Consider the following 26,250-nt stretch of genomic DNA (forward strand, 5'->3'; position numbering starts at 1 on the left):
CACACACACACACACACACACACACACACACACTTGACAGACTTAACAAACTAGTTATGTTCCTCTAAATCAGCAATGACTGAAGAAAGCTATTCATTGCAAAGGAAAGCAAATGTGAATTTTCACTCTTAGATACGTTCACCAAAATTACAGCTCCACATAACTTGCACCTTCTTTGCTTCTACAAGTCTTTCCAGAAAGTGAAAGTGAAAGTTGCTCAGTCGTGTCCGACTCTTTGTGACCCCATGCACTGTCAGAATACTGGAGTTGGTAACCTTTCCGTACTTCAGGGGATCTTCCCAACCCAGGGATCGAACCCAGGTCTCCCGCATTGCAGGTGGATTCCTTACCAGCTGAGCCACAAGGGAAGACCAAGAATACTGGAGTGGGTAGCCTATCCCTTCTCCAGTGGCTCTTCCTGACCCAGAAATCGAACCAGGGTCTTCTGCATTACAAGCGGATTCTTTACCAACTGAGCTACCTGGGAAGCCCCACAAATCTTTCCAAGGCCAGCTCAAATCTCACCTCGTTGAGCCTTTCCAATCACTCCAGAAGAACTATGCTTCCTCTTCCACTGAGCTTCTCAGTAAAAGGAAGGACCTGAGGAAGCAATGGAGGGAGGGAGGGAGGGAGATGAGTTAAAGGCACTAATTCAAAGCTCAATCTCTTACCATAACCTTTGCCTTCACATCATTTGCTCAAGTTCCTCCCATCCCAAGACCAGAGTTCTTTGACCTCATCAATGTCGCCAACACACCGACACTTCCTAACATTTTATCAGTCGTGTCCCTCCTCATCCAGCTGCAGTTGCAGGGTCCAACACTGAATTTGCAAACACCTTCCGTTCCTTGATCTGCTCCTTCCAAAGCAAAACCCTAACTACGCATGGATCCGAGACCATCTACCGTCTCTGAGCCTCAACCTGAAGTTATTGCTGGAGAAAACCTCCAACTAGGCAGGATGCTACCAGGTCTAATTCATAGTGACCAAGCCCGAACTTACGCTCAACGATGGAGCAAATCTTCCTGCTCCTTCCTGCTTCCTTCTCTGCTAAGCCCCTCTCCCATGTTTTATGATTTCTTACCTCTCCCCTCCACTGAAACTCTGACTTCCTCCTTCTCTCCATTGTCAGCTGGTGCTTATTCCTGAGGACTACAGAGCGCTCCGTGCCAGGTCCCTCATATTTCAGCCACCAAACCTCTATTCGCAACTACTATCTTCTTTCTCTATTACATAGAGGAAGTGCCTTTCCCTTAATGAAAATCATTTTTCTCCATGTACTCTGAACTGAATCTTCTCTCCACTCAGGGTCACACTGTCCACCCAAGGTGCTCATCAGGCCACATCTGAGTGATCGTGGGCAACCGACTCTGGTTTTTTCTTTTGTTTATCATGGAAGTTATCGCTGATGACTTATGTAATTTTTTAAAAGAAGAATTTAAGAGAAAGTTATGAGCCATTGTCTTCTGGGAGATGTGGTAATACGCACCCTGTCATTTGAATCAACATTCAGCCCCCATTCCATTTGAGGGCAGGAATATATACTAAATCCTGCCAGCCACGAAGATAGATGGGCCCAAGTCTTGAGGTAATTTTATTTTTTCTATTTTTTTGGCCGTGCTGCACAACACGAGGGATCTTAGTTCCCTGACCAGGGATCGAACCCATCCCCCCTGCAGTGGAGGTGTGGTGTGTTAACTGGTTACTGGTCTCTTAACTACTGGAAGTCCGGAGATCATATTCAGTTCAGTTCAGTCGCTCAGTTGCGTCCGACTTTTTGCGACCCCATGAATCGCAGCATGCCAGGCCTCCCTGTCCATCACCAACTCCCGGAGTTCACTCAGACTCACGTCCATCGAGTCAGTGATGCCATCCAGCCACCTCATCCTCTGTCGTCCCCTTCTCCTCCTGCCCCCTATCCCTCCCAGCATCAGTCTTTTCCAATGAGTCAACTCTTCTCATGAGGTGGCCAAAGTACTGGAGTTTCAGCTTTAGCATCACTGCTTCCAAAGAATACCCAGGACTGATCTCCTTTAGAATGGACTGGTTGGATCTCCTTGCAGTCCAAGGGACTTTCAAGAGTCTTCTCCAACACCACAGTACTGAATATACTAACTCAGTCTCTTCCATAGCAGATTTAATTGTCACTAATTGGGTTTCGCAGGTAGCACAGTGGTAAAGAATCCACATGCCAATGCAGGAAACCCAAGAGACTCAGGTTTGATTCCTGGGTCAGGAAGATCCCCTGGAGAAGGGAATGGCAACCCACTCCAGTATTCTTGCCTGGAAAATTCCATAGACAGAGGAACCTGGCGGGCTACAATCCATGGGGTCGCAAAGAGTCAGACACAGCTGAATGACTGAGCACGCACACAATTTTCTAATTTACCTTAATCATAAAAACTGAGTCAGAGAGATTACCTAATTGCCAGTCTCTGAAAGAGGAGGGAATTCAAAAGGAGTCTGACAGCATGTGAGGGGCTCAAGTGTGGGAGGGTTTACCTCCGTGGAGCCACTTCTCTTGTGTCGGTGAATCACACAGTCAAATTACAGAGCAAGTGACAGGAGCTCGGCTAGACTCCAGCACCTGGTGTCAGAAGGTTATTCACCAGCCCTACAGCACTAGCTGTCTGTTTGGCAAGGGATGTTGGTTCTAATTAGGTACTGCTCCCCGTGGGCCACCTGGCAGGACCTTTATTCTCTCCACAATTATTAATCAGCTCTCTGGTGTTAACAAGATCAGATGGAGAAGTATGTAAATTCACTCTCGATTCTTTGTCCCCATCACTCGGCAGGCCACCTTGCGAGCTCACTAATGAGGTCTTGGCCAACTAACTAGCAAGCTGGCCAGCTCCTGTTCCTAATGATCACTTCCAAAACAGGATTTTTACCATTTCGAATACATAAGCCAATCCAACACACTGCAATATATAATCTTTCTGCAACTTTCTGATAAAACTTTAAACTAGGTCATGTTAAAATACTGTAACTAAATTACAATAAAATTGAAGAAATGCCCAGAAATTGAAGGATTAAGGGGGCACAAATTCAATACTTGGGGACTTTTCTGTCTGTCCCCAGAGACAGAGCCCTCATCTATATTCTTTATCAAAATTTCATCCTTCTGCTATTTCTTCCTCTCATAATTTCAAAATAGAACTTATACTCTGAAGCAAGTATTAAATGGAACCTTACAAAATTACCAATTTTTTATGATTTTTGACCTACAATCATGGCAAGTTCATACAGTTCAACACATAATGCATGAGGCCTTGGAAGGGTTTTTGAAGGGGATTGAGTTTTTCAAGCATAAAAATAAATAATCATAGGAATAAAATAGAGAGCCCAGAAATAAACCCATGCATATATGATCAATTAATCTACAAGGGAGGCAAGAATATACAATGAGGAAAAGACAGTCTATTCCATAAATAATGTTGGGAAAACTGGACTACATGTAAAAGAATGAAATTAGAATATTTTCTCATGCCATGTACAAAAGAAACTCAATATAAAGTCCTAAATGTAACACCTGAAACCATAAAACTAGAAGAAAATATAGATTGTACTCTCTTTGACATCGGTCTTAATATTTCTTTGGATCTGTCTCCTCAGGTAAAGGAAACAAAAAACAAAAATAAATAATTGGACCTAGTCAAACTTGAAAGCTTTGGCACAGCAAATGAAATCAATACTATAATATCCTATATATTAATAATAGTTATGTATATAATATATACATATAGATTGAATGCTGCTGCTGCTGCTAAGTTGCTTCAGTCGTGTCCAACTCTGTGCGACCCCATATACGGCAGCCCACCCTAAATTTTTTTCTTTTCATCACTAGAGGGCAGTAATGCTCCGCTATACAAAGTTAGTGGGCAGTGCTGTCTCTGCTGCTGCTAAGTCACTTCAGTCGTGTCCAACTCAATGTGACCCCATAGACGGCAGCCCACCAGGCTCCCCTGTCCCTGGGATTCTCCAGGCAAGAACACTGGAGTGGGTTGCCATTTCCTTCTCAAATGCATGGAAGTGAAGTCTCTCAGTTGTGTCCGACCCTCAGCGACCCCATGGACTGCAGCCTACCAGGCTCCTCCATCCATGGGATTTTCCAGGCAAGAGTACTGGAGCGGGGTGCCATTGCCTTCTCCGATAGATTGAATACATATATATAATAGATTATAATATCTATTAGATGGATAGATTGAGAGATCTGAAATAGATATGACAAAATTTTGTCATTTGGATGGTAGATACAAGGATATTTGATAAACTTTTCTCCATACTTTTCTCATACTTGATATATTCTGTAATACATTTTTTTTTGTAATACATTTTAAAATGAATAACTATTCACGAGAAATCTAAAACGGACCACAGAGGCTGAATTTGCTGCTTTGATCTCTGCCGACACCTGACATGGGAGAGAGAACAAGGCATCCAGATGTTCCACACTTCTCTTCACAAAATTTCCGTGACATCACTTGCAAGAAAACATCCTAGCGCCTGGGATGGGGAGGAAATTGAACTAAGGAAGGTGGATATAGTATATACCAAGGCAGAGATTCTCATTCCTGTTTCCCCTACACCATATCTGGTAAAGAAAAGTCACATTTGAGACACTTTCAAGAAGAGGAACCCAGATGTTGTTTAAGAGCTAAGATTAGTTATGGTTCATGAGCAGCATCATAATCGGTTGATTTGCCAGCTGTAAGTCCACTTTTCTCTTCCTCTGATCAGAGGGAACAAAACCCTGACCCAAGGTTTGAAAAAATAAGGCATTGACTTTGGATATCTGACCTTCTAACGGGATGGGACCAGAGGACCAGTCACATTCCTGGCCTGGGGCGTGGCTTGCGACACCAGTGACGCAGCCTCTGGGGCTTCCTGCCTGCTCCCCGTCTCGTTCCCTCCCACAGCTGCAGTTCGGAGAGTCAGTCGTCACCCCAACATGAGTCAGGGGAGCGGGGCACATTAGGGACAAAAAATACTGAAGGATTGAAAAAGGATGCCACTCCCCTGTGCTGGGACCAGCGGCTGACAGTGGCGGTTGGCAGTGGAGAAGGTGGAGGTGCAGCCAGAAGCGTGGTCCCGTCACCTGTCCTCTTCCTCTCACTACATCTTGTGCAGTCCTACCAGCACAGGCTCGTTACACTCCCCCAAGGCCCACCCTTTCACAGCATGAAAGGAAAGAGGAGTGGCCACAGGCAGAAAGAAGTGAAGGACCCAGAACAGAAGGCACTGCAGACAGGAGAGAAGGCCCCAGGACTGGACCTTCTCCCCAGGGGCCGTACAGTGAGCTGGGTCAGCGCATGGTAGGGGATTGTCAGACAAAACTAGTAGATAGGGAAGAATACACAGGACAGTTGTCTCAAGATACTGATGAAAATTTTATCAAATGGAGATTACATAGCAACAAGGATTTACTGCATAACACAGGGGACCACGGACGTGAGTCTGAGTGAACTCCGGGAGTTGGTGATGGACAGGGAGGCCTGGCGTGCTGTGATTCATGGGGTCACAAAGAGTCGGACACGACTGAGCGACTGAACTGAACTGATACTTAATACCTTGTAATAACCTACAATGAAAAATAAACACACACACACATATATATATCTGAATCAGCTTGTTGTATACCTGAAACTAACACAATATTATAAATCAACTATACTTCAGTTTCTTTAAATGGAGGTTGGAATTCATACTTTAGATGATGCTCATATATTTTTGGGCTTCCCTGGTGACTGCAGCCATGTAATTAAAAGAAGCTTACTCCTTGGAAGGAAAGTTATGTCCAACCTAGATAGCATATTCAAAAGCAGAGACATTACTTTGCCAACAAAGGTCCAGCTAGTCAAGGCTATGGTTTTTCCTGTGGTCATGTATGGATGTGAGAGTTGGACTGTGAAGAAGGCTGAGTGCCAAAGAATTGATGCTTTTGAACTGTGGTATTGGAGAAGACTCTTGAGAGTCCCTTGGACTGCAAGGAGATCCAACCAGTCCATTCTGAAGGAGATCAGCCCTGGGATTTCTTTGGAAGGAATGATGCTAAAGCTGAAACTCCAGTACTTTGGCCACCTCATGCGAAGAGTTGACTCATTGGAAAAGACTCTGATGCTGGGAGGGATTGGGGGCAGGAGGAGAAGGGGACGATAGAGGATGAGATGGGTGGATGGCATCACTGACTCGATGGACGTGAGTCTGAGTGAAGTCCGGGAGTTGGTGATGGACAGGGAGGCCTGGCGTGCTGCGATTCACGGGGTCGCAAAGAGTCGGACACGACTGAGCGACTGAACTGAACCGAGTGACTCAGACGGGAGAAGGCAATGGCAACCCACTCCAGTGTTCTTGCCTGGAGAATCCCAGGGATGGGGGAGCCTGGTGGGCTGCCGTCTATGGGGTCGCACAGGGTCGACAAGACACTGTCGAGACACTTGTGTGTCGAGACACACAAGACACTGTCGAGACACTTGTGTGTCGAGACACACAAGACACTGACAAGACAAGTGACTTAGCGGCAGCAGCAGCAGTGACTCAGACCAGGGCTCAGGTAAAGAATCTGCTTGCAATGAGGGAGACTTGAGTTCCATCCCTGGATTGGGAAGATCCTCTGGAGATGGGAATGGCTACCCACTCCAGTATTCTTGCCTGGAGAATTCCATGGACAGAGGAGCCTGGTGAACTATAGTCCATGGGGTTGTAGAGTCGGACACAACTGAGTGACTGATACTTTCACTTTTCTTTTGTATATTTTTAAGTGACGCTAAATGAGGTGTCTTATTTTTAAAAAGCTTGTCCTATTGGAACTCAAAAACTTTAGTCAATAGATGTTTCTGATGTTCTTGAACAGGTGTTCATTAATTTGAGGAAATCTGGCCATTTAAGAATAGTGTGTGATTCTCCACACACCCTTCCCTTGTGACAGCCACAGCAGAACATGCCAGAAGGAGGCTCCAATCAACCAGAACCCCTGAGTAACTGTGATGAGCAGAAACCCCTACTTGTTTGATTTAAGCTAGTCAGACTTGGGGATTGTTTGTTACCGGTCTATCCTAATGGATGCAAGCCATCAGCATAGACCTCACTGAATGACAAATGATGGTGACTTGAATCTGAGTGGCAACAGTGAAAAAGATGAGACATCATCCAAATGTGGATTTACTTTCTTGTATAGCAAAGAATTAAGTCCTATGTGACTGAAAATGGGAGACCAGTGTCTCTGGTTCTTATAGGTCAGAAGCATCTTGTGTGAAAAACTGTAATATAAGCAACCCTTATATTCTGGTAGCAGGCTGGGAGAAGCTTATCTCCCTAAAAGGTCTACAGCAGGTTTACAGCCCACAAAATATTCAAAGTAGAGACGTCACTCCAGTACTCTTGCCTGGAAAATCCCATGGATGGAGGAGCCTGGTAGGCTGCAGTCCATGGGGTCGCGAAGAGTCGGACACGACTGAGCGACTTCACTTTCACTTTTCCCTCTCATGCATTGGAGAAGGAAATGGCAACCCACTCCAGTGTTCTTGCCTGGAGAATCCCTGCGACGGAGGAGCCTGGTAGGCTGCCGTCTATGGGGTCACATAGAGTTGGATACGACTGAAGTGACTTAGCAGCAGCAGAGACAGCACTGCCCGCTAACTTTGTATAGCAGAGCATTACTGCCCTCTAGTGATGAAAAGAAAAAAAGAATTTAGGAAAAGCTGCCTGGTGGGCTGCCGTCTATGGGGTCGCACAGAGTTGGACGCGACTGAAGCGACTTAACAGAAGCAGCAGGCAGTGGCAACCAATGCTGCCAATACACATTTTGAAGTTTTAGATTCTCTGTGCCATGACAGGTGACTTCTTAACAGTTTTTGATTAGGAGACACCATGAGCCATTCTATGTCAGAAAAAATACAACCTGGCATTGCTTTCCAAAGTTATCCAATCTATGATTTTCAAGGAAGCAAGAAGCCTGGAGGAATTTTTAAAAAGCAAGAATCCTGAAACCCACTGGTTAAGGTACAATGAGTACTGTAGATATAAAAATTAGTAGTAGGCCGCCTGATGTGAAGAGGCGACTCATTAGAAAAGACCCCAATGCTGGGCAAGATTGACGGCAGGAGGAGAAGGGGACAACAGAGGATGAGATGGTTGGATGGCATCACTGACTCGAGGGACATGAGTTTGAGCACTCTTTGGGAGTTGGTGATGGACAGGGAAGCCTGGAATGCTGCCGTCCATGGAGTCACAAAGAGTCGGACAAGACTGAGCAACTGAACAACAAAAAATAAGGGAAGTTTAACCTTTAAAAAGTGTGAGTCACTATACTGTACATCAACTATTATCTCAATAAAAGAAAAAAAAATTTTTAAGAATTAGTAGCATATGTAGTGATAGTAACAACACAAATCTGTTCTTGTCTTCCATAGCAAAATAATGATGTTTAATGAGTATAACTGGGAATTCCTGAACTGACGTTTTCTGTGTGATGGGTAGCTAAGGCAAGACGACCACAGGAAAATACTGTTTAGGGAGAGAGGACTTCTGCGTGAATCCCTTTTCCTTTGGGAAAAAAGTAACACCAACTTGTGTCGAGGCTGATAGAAAGAACAAAACCCTTTGTTTTTACTTTTTCTGTCATTTTAATGTAAGATTGAAAGAGACTGCTACACAACATTTGAGATTCCACAGAAAACTGCATGCTTCTGCTATTAGAAAACTTTGAAGCACTTGAACTTTCCTTCTTTAAAAAATGAATATGGAGGTTTCAGGCATTTTTGTCAGCACAGTCATTCATGACAACCTTCTAGATACTTATTTTCTACCTTTTCCTTAAAAAAAAAAATGTAATTCTCATCTACCAGAACCCCACCCACCACTGACAGATTCAAAGCTCCTGAGCTCAGAAGTGATCAAAACATACAGGAAAGTATAATTAGCAGTCCAAAGCTTGGTTTAAATGTTTGGAGCACAGCAAACACTCAATAAGACATACCACACAGCTTGTTATCATTTCTATGATATAATGAATCAACTACTAAGACCACCTAAAACTGAAAATTTCTGACTCAGCGTCTACTGGTATAAAGCCTTCGCTCTTATTCTTACGGCATCACAGGTTTTAGAAATTACACGATACATTCCTAGCATTTCACAGGAGTCATCACTTTCAAATATAACACACATCTGCGTGTTACACAAACATACAGTTGTCTACAGAAGCGTTCTGTCATATGTCAATTCTTAGCCTCAAATAACAGAATACAGAAAGCCATACAGGACAAAACACCACAGAACTTTTGCATATTCCCTTTCCCCAGCTGTTAGGAGGGAGCACATTTTATAAGAGAAAGTGATGAAACATCAGAACTTCTGCGTCCAGTGTTTGACCCCAACTTTTAACTTTCTTATCGTCTTCTGGTTCCACCATATCCTAGAAGGAGAAGAGCAAATTTCATATTAGTTTTCTTAAATGCACTAGAACTGCTTATAAAATGACAACAATAATACACATTTACTGTCAGCAAATGAGTAAGAGACATGAGGGGAGAAGAGAAGCAGGCTATGGTCCAGGGCTGTGCAGGACACAGAGCATCCGCCCTGGCCCCCAGCAGCCCTTCCAGTCCTACCATCAGCATCATGGTTGCTGGGAATAACTTTTAATCAGGAAACCAAAGATGTGTTCTCTGGGGGCGGAGTCTCAAAGTCTAAGCCAAACAGCAGAGAGGCCCCTGGGGCCTAGGTCAGGCCCTGCTGCCTCTCCTGACTCCAGTGGTAAACAGAAGCAACCTGGGGGAGGGCTGTGGACTTCTGATGGTAAATGTTAGTCAACACGCAGACGCGCATGCACACACACACACTAACACGTTACAAGACCACGAGTGTCTCCATCTGTTCTCATCCTTTTTCAGACTGTCCTGTAAGTTATTTGCTAATGTTTATGATTTTCTTCATGTAAGAAGAAAAATTTCTTTCTAGTTGATATATATTGTTTCTTACAATTCTTGTTTCTGCAAAGAATGAGTTTTCTATTCTCCTAATTTCAAGAATTATTCACTGTTCTGTAACTTCTACCCTCTACTAAGAGAAGAAAAACCCAACCCATAGCAATCTACTACTGCTTCATCATCCACTACCCCCATTCTCTGCTAATTAGCTGGATGCTTAACCCCAACTAATTTTTATATATATCTCATCTCTGCTTCTTTACAGGATTTCCTCTTAGCAACTGCAATAAACATATTTTTGACAATAATGTAAATTGAAGAATGGCTCAATACATTTTTATTAAGCTTTAATTAATTGAAATGTTCAGCCTTCTACCTAGAAAATTCCCACTTTAGAGCTTAAAGGACCCCTAGAGATTTAACAGAATTAAACATAGATGAATACCAATGTTCAGGTTTAACTTAAACCCTGACTAGCAGTAGAAGTGAGTCTCTAAACCAAATTCTTGTTTGAGTTTTAAAGAAGAGAAGTGGAAGGAAAGAATGAATCTGAATTGTATTTTTATCTCAATTAATTATGCAATTAAAATTTCTGGCAGGTATACCACATAAACCATAACTGCTAAATATATAATCATCGTAAGGTCCAAATTACTTCTGTACTCTACTGAACAGGAACTTACTGATTTTTGCTCTTACCTGATGCTGTTCTGGTTCTTGGCTCTGAGCTTGAACATGCTGAAGAGCTTCCGGGGCCTCCCCGAAGCGGTGAGTAAGCCCGGCTATTCCACGTGCTGGTATATGACGGAGGATAGGACGGGTACCACGAGTCTGAAAAGGGGGTTGCTGCTCTGAAAAGAAAAAAGCAGGGCAGGCATTTTCCTTGTGACTGTGATTTTTAAATCCCTTCCTGTTCCTAAACTATCAGGAAACAATTTTTATCGAGTACTTTTTTCCACAGTGATTCTGGTACATGAGGATTTGTTGTTGTTATTTAGTCGATAAGTTGTGTTCAACTCTTTGGTAAAAAATCTGCCTGCAATGCAGCAGAGTCCGGTTCAATTCCTGGGTCAGGAAGATCCTCTGGAGAAGGGATAGGCTACCCACTCCAGTGCTCTGGCCTGGAGAATTCCATGTACTATATATAGTCCATGGGGTCGCAAAGAGTTGGACACGACTGAGCAACTTTCACTTTTCACTGTTTCACTTTGCGACCCCATGGACTGCAGTCCTCCAGGCCCCTCTGTCCATGGGATTCTCCAGGCAAGAATACTGGAGTGGGTTGCCATTCCCTTCTCCAGGGGATGTTCCCAACCCAGGATCGAACCCATGTCTCCTGCATTGGAAGGGGGATTCCTTATCACTGAGCCACCAGGGAAGCCCACCATATGAGGATTAACATGAAATAAATACTGTTTCATATTTCTGCCCTTGTTATGGTCCTTGCTATGAAGGAAGAAAATGACGCAAATAAAGGCTCCTTTCTGAATTCACACTCAAATACACTATAAACTTAAACTACAGTTAACACTGAAGACATTAAAAAAATGGGTCCCCAGCTCTTTTGACCCTTGCTTCTATCATTCTTCAACTAACCAGAATGCCAGCTGTGCCCCAAATGCTGCATTCTTTCCTGCCTTCTCAGATGTCAACATCTTTCTCCTATCTCAAATCTGTAAGCATGACATGGGAAAGAAAACAAGACATATAACACTGATCAAAGAAGAGACAGCATTCCTTCCCCACCCCCAGAGAATCTGATTTAACAGGCTAATGTCATCAGAATTTACTTCCTTAACAAATCCAGTCAAATTTACAAGACAAAGAAGCCTCTAAAGAAAGGCAGAATGTGGTCCACTGGAGAAGGGAATGGCAAACCACTTCAGTATTCTTGCCTTGAGAACCCCATGAACAGTATGAAAAGGCAGAACGATACGTCACTGAAAGAGGAACTCCCCGGGTCGGTAGGTGCCCAAATTGCTACTGGAGATCAGTGGAGAAATAACTCCAGAAAGAATGAAGGGATGGAGACAAAGCAAAAACAATACCCAGCTGTGGATGTGACTGGTGACAGAAGCAAGGTCCGATGCTGTGAACAGCAATATTGCATAGGAACCTGGAATGTTAGGTCCATGAACCAAGGCAAATTGGAAGTGGTCAAACAGGAGATGGCAAGAGTGAACGTCGACATTCTAAGATTCAGCGAACTAAAATGAACCGGAATGGGCAAATTTAACTCAGATGACCATTATATCTACTACTGCGGGCAGGAATCCCTTAGAAGAAATGGAGTAGCCATCATGGTCAACAAGAGTCCGAAATGCAGTACTTGAATGCAAACTCAAAAACAACAGAATGATCTCTGTTCGTTTCCAAGGCAAACCATTCAATATCACAGTAATCCAAGTCTATGCCCCAACCAGTAATGCTGAAGAAGCTGAAGTTGAACGGTTCTATGAAGACCTACAAGACCGTTTAGAATTAACACCCAAAAACGATGTCCTTTTCATTACAGGTGACAAATGCAAAAGTAGGAAGTCAAGAAACACGTCGGGTAACAGGCAAATTTGGCCTTGGAATACGGAATGAAGCAGGGCAAAGGCTAATAGTTTTGCCAAGAGAACGCACTGGTTATAGCAAACACCCTCTTCCAACAACACAAGAGAAGACTCTATACTTGGACATCACCAGATGGTCAACACCGAAATCAGATTGATTATATTCTCTGCAGCCAAAGATGGAAAAGCTCTATACAGTCAGCAAAAACAAGACCAGGAGCTGACTGTGGCTCAGATCATGAACTCCTTATTGCCAAATTCAGACTTAAATTGAATAAAGTAGGAAAAAACACTAGACCACTCAGGTGTGACCTAAATCAAACTCCTTATGATTATACAGTGAAAGTGAGAAATAGATTTAAGGGACTAGATCTGATAGATAGAGTGCCTGATGAACTATGGACTGAGGTTTGTGACATTGTACAGGAGACAGGGATCAAGACCATCCCCATGGAAAAGAAATGCAAAAAAGCAAAATGGCTGTCTGGGGAGGCCTTACAAATAGCTGTGAAAAGAAGAGAAGTGAAAAGCAAAGGAGAAAGGAAAGATATAAGCATCTGAATGCAGACTTCCAAAGAATAGCAAGGAGAAATAAGAAAGCCTTCTTCAGCGATCAATGCAAAGAAATAGAGGAAAACAACAGAATGGGAAAGACTAGGGATCTCTTCAAGAAAATTAGAGATACCAAGGGAACATTTCATGCAAAGATGGGCTCGACAAAGGACAGAAATGGTAGAGCCCTAACAGAAGCACAAGATATTAAGAAGAGGTGGCAAGAATACACAGAAGAACTGTACATAAAAGATCTTCACGACCAAGATAATCACGATGGTATGATCACTCACCTAGAGCCAGGCATCCTGGAATGTGAAGTCAAGTGGGCCTTAGAAAGCATCACTATGAACAAAGCTAGTGGAGGTGATGGAATTCCAGTTGAGCTATTTCAAATCCTGAAAGATGATGCTGTGAAAGTGCTGCACTCAATATGCCAGCAAATTTGGAAAACTCAGCAGTGGCCACAGGACTGGAAAAGGTCAGTTTTCATTCCAATCCCAAAGAATGTTCAAACTACCAAACAATTGCACTCATCTCACACACTAGTAAAGTAATGCTCAAAATTCTCCAAGCCAGGCATCAGCCATATGTGAACTGTGAACTTCCAGATGTTCAAGCTGGTTTTAGAAAAGGCAGAGGAACCAGAGATCAAATTGCCAACATCCGCTGGGTCATCGAAAAGGCAAGAGAGTTCCAGAAAAACATCTATTTCTGCTTTATTGACTATGCCAAAGCCTTTGACTCTGTGGATCAAAATAAACTGTGGAAAATTCTTCAAGAGATGGGAATACCAGACCACCTGACCTGCCTCTTGAGAAATCCGTATGCAGGTCAGGAAGCAACAGTTAGAACTGGACATGGAACAACAGACTAGTTCCAAATAGGAAAAGGAGTACGTCAAGGCTGTATACTGTCACCCTGCTTATTTAACTTCTATGTAGAGTACATCACGAGAAACACTGGGCTGGAGGAAGCACAAGCTGGAATCAAGATTGCCGGGACAAATATCAATAACCTCAGATATGCTGACACCACCCTTATGGCAGAAAGTGAAGAGGAGCTAAAAAGCCTCTTGATGAAAGTGAAAGAGGAGAGTGAAAAAGTTGGCTTAAAGCTCAATATTCAGAAAACAAAGATCATGACATCTGGTCCCCTCACTTCTTGGCAAATAGATGGGGAAACAGTGGAAACAGTGTCTGACTTTATTTTGGGGGGCTCCAAAATCACTGCAGATAGTGACTGCAGCCATGAAATTAAAAGATGTTTACTCCTTGAAAGGAAAGTTATAACCAACCTAGATAGCATATTCAAAAGCAGAGACATTACTTGCCAACAAAGGTCCGTCTAGCCAAGGCTATGGTTTTTCCAGTGATCATGTATGGATGTAAGAGTTGGACTGTGAAGAAAGCTGAGCGCTGAAGAACTGATTCTTTTGAACTATGGTATTGGAGAAGACAATCTTGAGAGTCCCTTGGACTGCAAGGATATCCAACCAGTCCATTCTGAAGATCAGTCCTGGGTGTTCATTGGAAGGACTGATGTTAAAGCTGAAACTCCAATACTTTGGCCACCTCATGTGAAGAGTTGACCCATTAGAAAAGACTCTGATGCTGGGAGGGATTGGGGGCAGGAGGAGAAGTGGATGCCAGAGGATGAGATGGCTGGATGGATCACCGACTCGATGAACATGAGTTTGGGTGAATCCGGGAGTTGGTGATGGACAGGGAGGCCTGGCGTGCTGCAATTCATGGGGTCGCAAAGAGTCAGACACGACTGAGCGACTGATCTGAACTGAAAGAAAGGCTGAATTAAAGAGCAGATAAGATAAATGCAAAGCCTACCTGTTGCTGCCAAACAAATATCCTAATATCCCTCCGGTGCCCAAGCCAGTCCAGAACCCAGGTCCTGAATGTTCATGTCCTTGTTGTCCAGTGAAAGCACTGCCAAAACCAGCAGTTGCACCATGCGGTCCTGGAAATAAAAATGATTTCTTATGTATCCTCTCTTAAACAAATCATCGCCTGCAAAACTAAAGGTAAAATACAACATTTCAATTGCTTCATCTGGCTGATTTAATAATACTTTGGTCTCAACTTATAAACAAGTTATATTCAAAAAATGTACTCATAAAACATTGTTATAACTAAGGAGTGCCTCACTTTCCCACATACATGGAGGAGGAGAGATGTGTTTTAGGACAGTGGAAGGTGGTTTCTTCCTGAAAGGTCACATCCGCCCTGCTCCAGATTAGTTACTGGAAGACGACCACACGTGTCAGAGTAACTTCCCTTCTACCTTGTGGGCGTCTCCAGGAGCGCCAGGTGAGAGCTGTACCTGAGTGTCTAGTGGAGGAATCCAAGTGGAGGGTATTTGTTAGTAGGGAAGTCAGGTCTTAAAAGAGACCCAAAAAATATCTTCTGTTCAGAGGAAGGTTTTCTTAAACTGCTGTATGATATCTGTAAAAGAAGGCACTAACCCTATGTGTACAGCTCTTACAGCTAATCCTACGTGTTTGCATACACTACCCATGCGTGTAACCACTCCCCATGTCAGTAAAACCTTTCCAGCTCCCAGAGCCTCCCTCATGACAACTCCCACGTCAGAGAAAAGCCGACTCTGACTTCTTTCACTACACTTCGGTTTTACCCTGTCTTGAACTTTTTATAAATCATACAGAGATATTCTTCTGTGTCTGCTATATATTATGTCCATGAGAGTCGACCTTCACCACTGCATGTATCAGTTTTGTTTTTTCTAAATTTTTCTACAGTATTCTAATGCGTAAGAAAAAAAAAAACAATTTGTCTTATCCTAATGTTTACAGACTTTCTGTTTCTAGTTTTTGGCTGCTGCGAATAAACTGCCTTGAGCATTCCCGTGCACATCTTTCTGTGCACACATGTGTGCATTTCTCTCAGGTGTGCATCTCGGAATGAAACTCCTGGGTCACTGGGTGACGTGTGTCTGGTCTCAACAGATACTGACAGTTTTCCATAGTGCTTTATCATCTCAACCTCTTCCAGCAAGTTCCAGTTAACTACAGACTTGCCATTACTTGGTAGTCTGCCCTTTTATTGTCAGCCACTATGATTAAATGGTGGTTAATTGAGAACTCAGGTTTTAATCTGCATTTTCCTGAAGATGAATGATGCTAAGAACCTTTTCAAATTTTTACTGGACATCTGGACATCTTCTTTTACTATAGTAATTTTTTAAAAGAGGAGCTGTTCCAATCTTTTGTCCACTAAAAAATTCAGTTGTCTTTTTCTCTGATTTATGGGAGTTCTTTATTGTAGACACACATCCTTTGTTGGAAATACGTTTTACAAATACCTTCTCCCAGTCTCTGGCTTGCCTTTTCACTCTCTCAAAGTTGTTTTTAGATGACTAGACATTCTTAATTTAAATTAATCTAGTTTATCCATCTTTTCTTTTTTGCTGGCATTTTTTGTACTCAAAGACATTTTTGCCTAGCGTGACAAATATTTTCCTATGTTTCCTTCTGGAAACTAACTGTTGTACCTTTTATGTTGAACTCTGTAATATTTAATGAATAAAATTTTGTGTATGGTATGAAACAGAGTTTAAGGTTATTACCAAATCTAGTAAGTCTGACTAGATAATTTATAATTTAATCACGCATCCTTAAAATAGTAATCACAAGTGACTTAAATGAGAAAACCGAAGCGGTAAAAGAAGTCAAAAGTAAAAAATAAGAAGACGAATCTGTTTTGGTGAGCATTTTTCTACTTCAGAAACCCGCACAGGATTCACTGCCTGACTCCTACCTTACTTACTGCCATTGCCTAGGGAAACATACCTGTGAACTCAGACTTGAAGCCTGCAGGAGGAGGCCCGGCCGAGCTGCTGAATCTCTGGTAACGATGGGAATACGGAGGATCCTCAGAATATGGTGGAGGTGACTCATGACCATCACTGAGGAAGAATTTATAAACTCCAAAGGCAACAGCAAGCAGCAGCACGATGGTGACCACCCCACCAAGGCTAGAAGACTCTGGGGAGTACAGCTTACTATCATAGTGGGAGAATGAGTTAAAGCCATGCTCTTTTCCAGACTCGCTCAGTTTCTTCAGGCCAAGTTCCGTGTAATCTAACTGATACTCCAAGCCACAGGAACCTCTAAGTACATACTGGTCTTCAGAGGATTCATAGCCTTCGCAGCTCACCACAGTTTTTCCAAATTTGTATGCGACATCTAAATCAGTCTTACATTCCCACTGTAAAGAAAAAGTAGAAATGGGTTATTAGAACCATAAGATTTTTTTTTCACTCAATATACATTATTTGAGCTGTATGAGTAAGCGAAAGTCTCACAGTCGTGTCCGACTCTGAGACCCCATGGACTTCTCCATGGACCCCATGGAATTCTCTGGGTGAGAATACTGGCGTGAGTAGCCTTTCCGTTCTTCAGGAGATCTTCCCAACCCAGAGATCGAACTCAGGTCTCCCGCATTGCAGGTGGATTCTTTACCAGCTGAGTCACAAGTGAAGCCCAAGAACACTGGAGCGGGTAGCCTATACCTTCTCCAGCAGATCTTCCCAACCCAGGAATCAAACTGGGGTCTCCTGCATTGCAGGCGGATTCTTTACCAACTGAGCTACCAGGGAAGCCAGACAACAAAATGAAGCGAGAGAATAATTAACAAAATTCAGAATGAGTATTTCTGTGCTGGGGGAGGGCAAACCAGGGGCTTCAAAGATATTGGTGATGTTCACGATATACTGAAGCTAGGTGGTGGGTACAGGACTGCTCATTTATTCCTTATTTCTTAAATACAGATGTGAAGAATTCTTTTGTACATATTAAGCCTTCCCTAATTTACAAATTTTAAGCAAATTTTTTTAAATGTCGACTTTCTAATCACTGTTGCTGAAGAAGTTTTCTTTAAAAATAGAGGCTTTTTTAAACATTAAGTTTCAATAATTAGCATCATATACGAGTATCTGGTAGCTCCATACAGCATTAGAAATAGTATATAACCTTCAGAGAAAAACTTTCCATACAAATTCTATAAAAACCATGCACTACCATTCCCAAGCTCCAATCCAAGAAGCAATTGCTTAAAGCTTTTTCTAAAGATACTTAGAAAAACGCAAAAAGAATCTATGCTAGCCTCAAAAATTTCCAGCTTAAAAAAAAAAAAGTCCAGGCCTAGTTTGAATTTTGTAACTATTTCCAGCTAAAAGCTTCTCTAACAACTTTTTTTAAAAGGTACGCTAAAATAGATATGACTGGTTCTGTTGCTTCTCTTTTTTAGGACAGTATCTTCCTCTCTCAAACTTCAGATACATTGTGACAGCTTTATTCATATATAATTCACATACTATACATTCACCCATTTCATTGGATTGTAGTATATTCACAGAGCTGTGCAGCTATCACCACAACCAATTTTGGAATAGTCTCATCACCCCCAAAAGAAATCTCATCTCCATGAGCAGTCAGTCACTCCATTTCCCCACAACTTTCGGCAACCGCCCATCTGGCTGCAAGGACTCCCCTACTCTGAGCATTTCACAGAAATGGAAACATACACTGTGTATCCCACGTGCCTGGCTTCTTTCACTGGACAGAATGTTTTTAAGGTTCACACATGTAGCATGAATCAGCACTTCATTCCTTTTTGTGGCTCAAAAATACTCCATCCTATGGAAATACCACACTTTGTTTCTTCGTTCATCACCGATGGGCATCTGGGCTGTTTCTACTTTCTGGCTTTTGTGAATAATGCTGCGGCAAACATTTCGTACATTTCTGTGTGGACGCACGTTTCCAGTTCTCTTGGGTGAACACCTAGGTGTGGAATGACTGGGGCATACAGTAACTCTAGGTTTTAAACTTTGGAGAAACCGCCAGTGTTTCAGAGTAGCTATACCAATTCACATGCCCAACAACAGTGTATGAGTCTCACATCCTCACTGACATTTGTTATCATGTCTTTTTGATGGCAGGCATCCTGTTGGGTATGAACTGGTGTTTTATTGAGGTTTTAACTTCTATTTCCCTGACAGCTAATGATGTGGAACATTTTTTTTCATATGTTTATTGACCATCTATATATCTTCTTTAGAGAAATGTCTACTTAAATGCCTTAATCCACTTTTAAATTTGGTTATCTGTCTTCTGAGTTGTAACAGTTCTTCACATGCTCTGGACACAAGTTCCCAATCAGATATATGACTGCAAAAGCTTTCTCCTTTTGCATACATCCTTTTCACTTTCTGGAAGACTAAAAATTTTTAATTTAGATAATATAATATATAATTTTTCTATTGTACTGTTGTTGCTACCACTATTCCATTTTTTAAATAATTTTATTTGGAGGAAGATTTAAAAGCTTGTTGATTTAGGTAAATAAGACAAACTCAATCTCTATTGGTATTTCATGTTAATTGTCATTTCCTTAATATCATATACTAAAAGTGGCTTTTAATTATTATATTTAAACTCTGAGAGTTAAACAAGGCTCTCTCCTGCTACTAAACATAAGTCAATGTATGATGGCCTCTAGATTTCTTTGCTCTGCCATTTACTCCCTTCTCCATCTCTTCAGCTCTAAAAATCTTATCATTCCTTACTAACACAGTACATCATAGATTTCCTCTTGAAGTCTTTCACAACCCCCACAACAACACATGACTTTACAATGCTTTGCTGGCACCTAGATGTAATGTGAGCGCTTGTCTCATCTTTTCTACTAGGAAGAGAGCTCGGGGGTTGTGACTCCATCATTCATTTTTGTATTATACTATTTAATATACATTTAGTGAATGACTTTACTGATAGTATCTTTTTTCCATCAAGACTGAAAAGTAATACAAAAATAATTTCAGCTTTAACCTGAAGATTCCATGGTTCAGTGAGCAAGACTATAAAAAAGTATTGTGAAGCAAGTATCACCAAGCAAATAAGAACCCTCTCCCTGAATTGCATAAACTTGGCTAAAGATTATATCAAATAAGACTATCACTCTGACGGAACAGTAAACTGTCAACACAAGTTTCTTGCCAGATGACCAACCATCTTATGTCCTTCTGAAAGCAGATAGGATACAAAGGAGAATCTAGTAGTATTGATTTAAACTGAATTCAGTTAATAAAGTCTATTCCATTTCTAAAGGACAGTAAATTTTGGAACTTCAAGGAGATGGTCGAGCCTAAGAGCAAAATACCTGAGACTTAAAGACAATAAACAAAGCCCAGTGAAATGTTTTCATTCAGAAGCAACCATCCTCAGTTCAAAAACAACTTTAAAAAAATTAAAAATTTGAAGCATAATAGCGACACATGTAACCACACTACTTACCATATACAATGCCTTAATAATCACTGTTATTTTTTAAGAGTAGGTTGGTATTCTTTGAGGAATGACAGAAAAGTAACAACCAGAAGAAATCATCCCCCTACCCTCCAAGTATATGAAAAGTTTTAAGAACTTACTAATGACTTAGAAAAAAGTTATGGCATAAAAATTACAATGATTATTTCCAGGCTTTAAAAGCAGTTCATGTCTTTTGTAGAAGCTTTCTTCCAGAGAATGGATGACTGATTTATATTTATATATTTTAGTGTAACCTTAGATTTTTCTATATGTGCTTCCCAAAAATACTGAACAACATCTCAATAAACAGTTTTATGAAAAAAATTCAATTTAGACTGGCATCGACATAAGAGTATTACCTGTACATCGTAACCATCCCAGCCTCTGTTCTGACACTGTATGACTTTAGGGGTGTAAGAGTCGCATCCAGCTGTACCTCCCACGCATTTCAACTGTGGGATGGGCTCCAACCTCCGGGAAGTGGTATAGCGGTCATAGTAGAGGGTGAGTGCTTTTATGTCCCGCAACAGTATTCTGTCTGAAACAGTAAGGACACAGATAAACAGATGGTAAAGATCTTGTTCTATAAAAGATTCATTCTAGTCAAACTCCTGTGGTGGGAAATACTTTCAAAAGTCAGTCTTTCCTGCCTTTTGAGGATGACCACGGAAGAGTAGACGAAGGAGTTTCCCAAATCCCAAAGCCATCACAACATCCTTCAGGTCTTTCGCACAAAATTCAGAAAGTCACACCTCTGAGGCCTCCCTTCATTTCAGGATGCATGCCCCCGAAACAGCTTCTCTATCGTAAGTTCTACATAAGTTTTGCAAATCAGAGGCAAAAGTACATTACCCTGAAATAATGTACTACAGTAGTACAGTAATTGTTCTACTGTATGACAACATCGACGGTTAATTTAAAAAGCAAAAATTGTACACGAATGCTCCTGGCGCATATTTAATGACTTGAATGTCTGTCAACAGGTAAATGGTTTAATACAATTTTGGCCAAGTCCCAAAATCTACAGCAGTTAAAATGAGTGAACAAGAATACATGTATCACAATAGAAACAGTAAAACATCTCAAGCAAAATGTACGTTGTAGAATGTTTAGCAGGATAGCTTTACATGAACCTTGAAAACTGGCAACACAGCACTACTTACTGTTAAAGTCTATATATGTATATAATAATATATGAAAACCACATGCTGCTGCTGCTGCTGCTAAGTCGCTTCAGTCGTGTCCGACTCTGTGCGACCCCATAGATGGCAGCCCACCAGGCTCCCCCATCCCTGGTATTCTCCAGGCAAGAACACTGGAGTGGGTTGCCATTTCCTTCTCCAATGCATGAAAGGAAAAGTGAAAGTGAAGCTCAGTCACAGCCCACCAGGCTTCTCCGTCCATGGGATTTTCCAGGCAAGAGTACTGGAGTGGGTGCCATTGCCTTCTCCAATGAAAACCACATAGGAATGACTAAATAGCAGAGTATCTCTGAGGAGAGAGGGAGATAAGAGACTTCAGCTCTCTATCTCTAATGTTTTATTACTTTGCAGTTGGGAAGAAACTTGCTGCAAATACAGTAAAATGTGAAGATTCAATAAAACTGGCTGGTGAGGATATGGGATTTTCCTAGTATACTTCTGTGCATTTAAATATTTTAAATATTTCAAAATTTTAAAAGGTTAGAAACAGTTACATTATCTTACAAATTAAAAATCACACTGATAAAGCAGTTTAAAAAGAAGACGTCAAAACAAGGAAATTAAGTCCAGCATTGATGTACATAAATTAGTAGTGTTACTGGAAAATGAAAAATCTTCCTACTTATCATCCTCGGATTATGATGTAAGAGACTGTGGACTGGTTCACTCAACATCCATTTTTCCCTCAAACTGGTACTAACTTCTTACAAAGCTAAAAGACTCCTAAAACCTCTTAAAGCTACAGTTTCTGAAAGTGATCTTGGTTCTGTCAACCGGGGGAACTCAAGCAAGAGTCCCGGAGAAGGGCAGAGCTTCACCTCAGACCACGCTCTGGCTAGCAGACGGGCACGGGGCTCAGGGTTTTTCTGACGCTGTCCACTGCCTCATAATTAGCTTTGTGGATGCCAGGAGGCTTGATGGAAGCCACCTATTGTTCACTGCTACAGATGAAGCTGCTGCTGCTGCTGCTAAGTCACTTCAGTTGTGTCCAACTCTGTGCGACCCCATAGACGGCAGCCCACCAGGCTCCCCCGTCCCTGGGATTCTCCAGGCGAGAACACTGGAGTGGGTTGCCATTTCCTTCTCCAATGCATGAAAGTGAAAAGTGAAAGTGAAGTCGATCAGTCGTGTCCGACTCTTAGCGACCCCGTGGACTGCAGCCTACCAGGCTCCTCTGTCCTTGGGATTTTCCAGGCAAGAGTACTGGAGTGGGGTGCCATTGCCTTCTCCGACAGATGAAGCAGGCATCACTTTCTACCATTTTGTTAGCACCCAATTCCCTATAATCAACCTGTCAAATTAGCAGAATGTGCTGCCTCTCAAATGCCACCGAAAGTACAATAAACAAATTGTCTTGATGATGTGAATAAACAAGGTGAAGAAAAACAGAAAAGGAGATGGCAACAGAATTCTGGAAGGTGAAAGCAGACTAGTGAAAGTGAAAGTCGCTCAGTGGTGCCCAATTCTTTGTGACCCCCATGGACTATAATATACAGTCCATGGAATTCTCCAGGCCAGAATACTGGAGTGGGTAGCCTTTCCCAAGTCTCCCGCATTGCAGGCAGATTCTCTACCAGCTGAGCCAAAAGGGAAGCCCAAGAATACTGGAGTGGGTAGTCTATCCCTTCTCCAGTGGATCTTCTCAACCCAGGAATTGAACTGGGGTCTCCTGCACTGCAGGTGGATTCTTTACCAATTGAGCTATGAGGGAAGCCCTGGACTAGTAGTTAGTCCTAAAGTGAAAGTGAAAGTGAAGTCGCTCAGTTGTGTCCGACTCTTTGTGACCCCATGGACTGTAACCTACCAGGCTCCTCCCTCCATGGGATTCTCCAGGCAAGAGTATTGGAGTGGGGTGCCATTCCCTTCTCCAGGGGATCTTCCAGGGATAGAACCCGCCTCTTCCACATTCCAGGCAGGCACTTTAACCTCTGAGCCACCAGGGTCCTAAGTATAAGCCAAATGCCAAACCAGCAGGAGAGAAAACGGAGAACCAACCTGACGCACATAATGGAATCCTTAAAGGAACAGGAAATGGCAGCTCTTGAATAGCAGTCTATGGAAACTTGAGACGAAGCTACATCCCTAGATCAGCTCCCCAGCTCATACATAGTTGTGAAATATATATATGTATTTTATAGTTTTTTAAAGTCTAAAAGTAACTCATTTTCCCTTTAAAATGAGAGATCCACTCTTCCTCCAACTTTATATTTCTATGATAACCAAAACTAGCAACCTGGCAAGTAGCTTCTTGATCACACAAACAGATACATGTACAGAGGCTGTTTTGATTCTTGTTTATTTTTATATAATTGAATCATACAGTGCACATGAGTCTTCCCATGATTTTCCACCTAATCATAGATATTCCCTGACATCAGCAAATACATATCCTATTTATACTTATTTACCAAAAAAAATTAATAAATTAGAAAGCAGAGACATTACTTTGCCAACAAAGGTCCATCTAGTCAAGGCTATGGTTTTTCCTGTGGTCATGTATGGCTGTGAGAGTTGGACTGTGAAGAAGGCTGAGCGCTGAAGAATTGATGCTTTTGAACTGTGGTGTTGGAGAAGACTCTTGAGAGTCCCTTGGACTGCAAGGAGATCCAACCAGTACATTCTAAAGGAGATCAGTCCTGGGAGTTCATTGGAAGGACTGATGCTGAGGCTGAAACTCCAATACTTTGGCCACTTCATGAGAAGAGTTGACTCATTGGAAAAGACTCTGATGCTGGGATGGATTGTGGGCAGGAGGAGAAGGGGACAACAGAGATGAGATGGCTGGATGGCATCACTGACTCGATGGATGTGAGTCTGAGTGAACTCTGGGAGTTGGTGATGGACAGGGAGGCCTGGCGTGCTGCGATTCATGGGGTCGAAAAGAGTCAGACATGACTGAGCGACTAAACTGAACTGAGACTTATTGGCCATATTCTGTTAACAAAACAAAACTAAAAATAATATAAAATAATAACATATAAAACAATAGTAAAAAGACAGCCAAAAACCAGTAACAAAGAAAGGAAAACTGGACTAAAGCTAACAAAATTTATGTAATCAAACCTATATGGTGGTTTAGTCACTAAGTCATGTCCCACTCTTTGTGACCCCATGGCTATAGCCCACCAGGCTCCTCTGTCCATGGGATTCTCCAGGCCAGAATACTGGAGTGGATTGCCATTCCTTCTCCAGAGGATCTCCCCACCCAGAGAGCGAACATGGGTCTCTTGCATTGCAGGCAGATTCTTTACCAATTGAGCCACCAGAGAAGCCCCAATTAAACCTGTTAAGCCTATAGTAACACTATCACAGGATTAGGAAAATTGATCATCCTGAGCACAACATATAAAAATTAATCCCTGACAGTTTTACAATCACCATAAAACATATAACCAATTAAAATACTGGAAGAAAGCACAACAGAATATGTTTATGATCCTGGGATTAGAAAGATCTTAAGACACCAAAAGTAAGACGGACCAGCAAGACAGTGACTGTACTTGGCAAATCATGTTCAATCTATAAAAACCCAAGAATCCATAATAATACTCAAAGAGAAAGCCAAAAACTCATTTGTCTATACTTAAAGTGAGTACCAATCAATCACCTCCTTAACTTGAAAACTAGTAATTAAAGATTTTAAATTAAATGTTTATCCTGACTCTCTAGCCAGAACTATAATCTGAAACAATAGATAATCTCAACTTTACTGAAGAATATCAGTTAATAAAAGCAGAGGGAATAGAAAAATCATCATTTTACAACCCACTAAAGAAACAGATTCCGATTCGGACTAACTAGTTTTAAAATCATTAAGCAAATGGATATTGGTATGGTGCCAAGTAACATTACACAAGTGCTTTCCAGTCACAAGAGGGGGAAATGTAACTTCACAAGGGAGAAACAGAACCACTGTAATCCTCTAGTCAAACTTAGCACTGCCAAAGGTAGAACAGATTGTATTACACCATCTCCAGTGATGTAACCTGCCCAAGTATTTAATACGAATCCAATCAATCCTTGGAACCTAGCACTCAGTTTACTAGCTAAAACAATGCCATGAGAAAACAGAATCTAGAAGGTAGGATATTCTGAAGAACAACTGGCCCAATCCCTTCAGCAAAGCAGGGGCATGGAAAAAAAGAGACCCTTCCACATTTTCAAAAGACTTAAGGGATAATTCAATCATATGCGATGCATGGTCCTAGACTGGGCCCAGGTTTGAACAAACTAGCTTAGACATTTTAGGGACAACTGTGGTATCTGAATATGGAATAAGTAATCAGTTGATATTAAGAAATTAGGCTTAATTTTGTTAGATGTAATGTTAGTTTTGGAGAAGGCAATGGCATCCCACTCCAGTACTCTTGCCTGGAGAATCCCAGGGATGGGGGAGCCTGGTGGGCTGCCGTCTCTGGGGTCATACAGAGTCAGACACGACTGAAGTGACTTAGGAAAATGTTAGTTTTACTATATAGGGAAAAGTTCATATAAAAAAGGTTTATACTGAAGGATTTACTTATGGCCTGTAATTGATATTAAAGTATTTCATCATTTTAAAAAAGAGAGGGTTGAAAGAAAACAGAGAAATAAGATTAATAATTTTCCATCAAAACTTAAAGATACTTCCCCCAGAATTCCTCCAGTAGATTGACAAGATCACT

General features: G+C 41.8%; 1 protein-coding gene across 2 annotated transcripts in view; it reads right to left on the reverse strand.

Annotated features, from left to right (window-relative positions):
- Positions 1-8,600: 8,600 nt before the first annotated feature.
- The window catches only part of SARAF (store-operated calcium entry associated regulatory factor), a 32,158-nt gene continuing 14,508 nt past the window's right edge, over positions 8,601-26,250 (reverse strand). The window contains exons 2-6 of one of the 2 annotated variants that reach the window (XM_019953520.2): positions 20,744-20,922; positions 16,863-17,280; positions 14,884-15,013; positions 10,629-10,780; positions 8,601-9,415 (exon numbers count right to left, since the gene is read on the reverse strand). In XM_019953520.2, the coding sequence (XP_019809079.2) occupies positions 9,390-9,415; positions 10,629-10,780; positions 14,884-15,013; positions 16,863-17,280; positions 20,744-20,922 (905 nt within the window). In that variant the 3' untranslated portion in view covers positions 8,601-9,389. Of the gene's footprint in view, positions 9,416-10,628; positions 10,781-14,883; positions 15,014-16,862; positions 17,281-20,743; positions 20,923-26,250 lie in introns of those variants that run through there. The other variant, XM_070781328.1, reaches the window with a different exon arrangement.

The sequence above is a fragment of the Bos indicus genome, chromosome 27 (assembly GCF_029378745.1).
Source record: "Bos indicus isolate NIAB-ARS_2022 breed Sahiwal x Tharparkar chromosome 27, NIAB-ARS_B.indTharparkar_mat_pri_1.0, whole genome shotgun sequence".
In the NCBI taxonomy this organism is placed as follows: Eukaryota; Metazoa; Chordata; class Mammalia; order Artiodactyla; family Bovidae; genus Bos; species Bos indicus.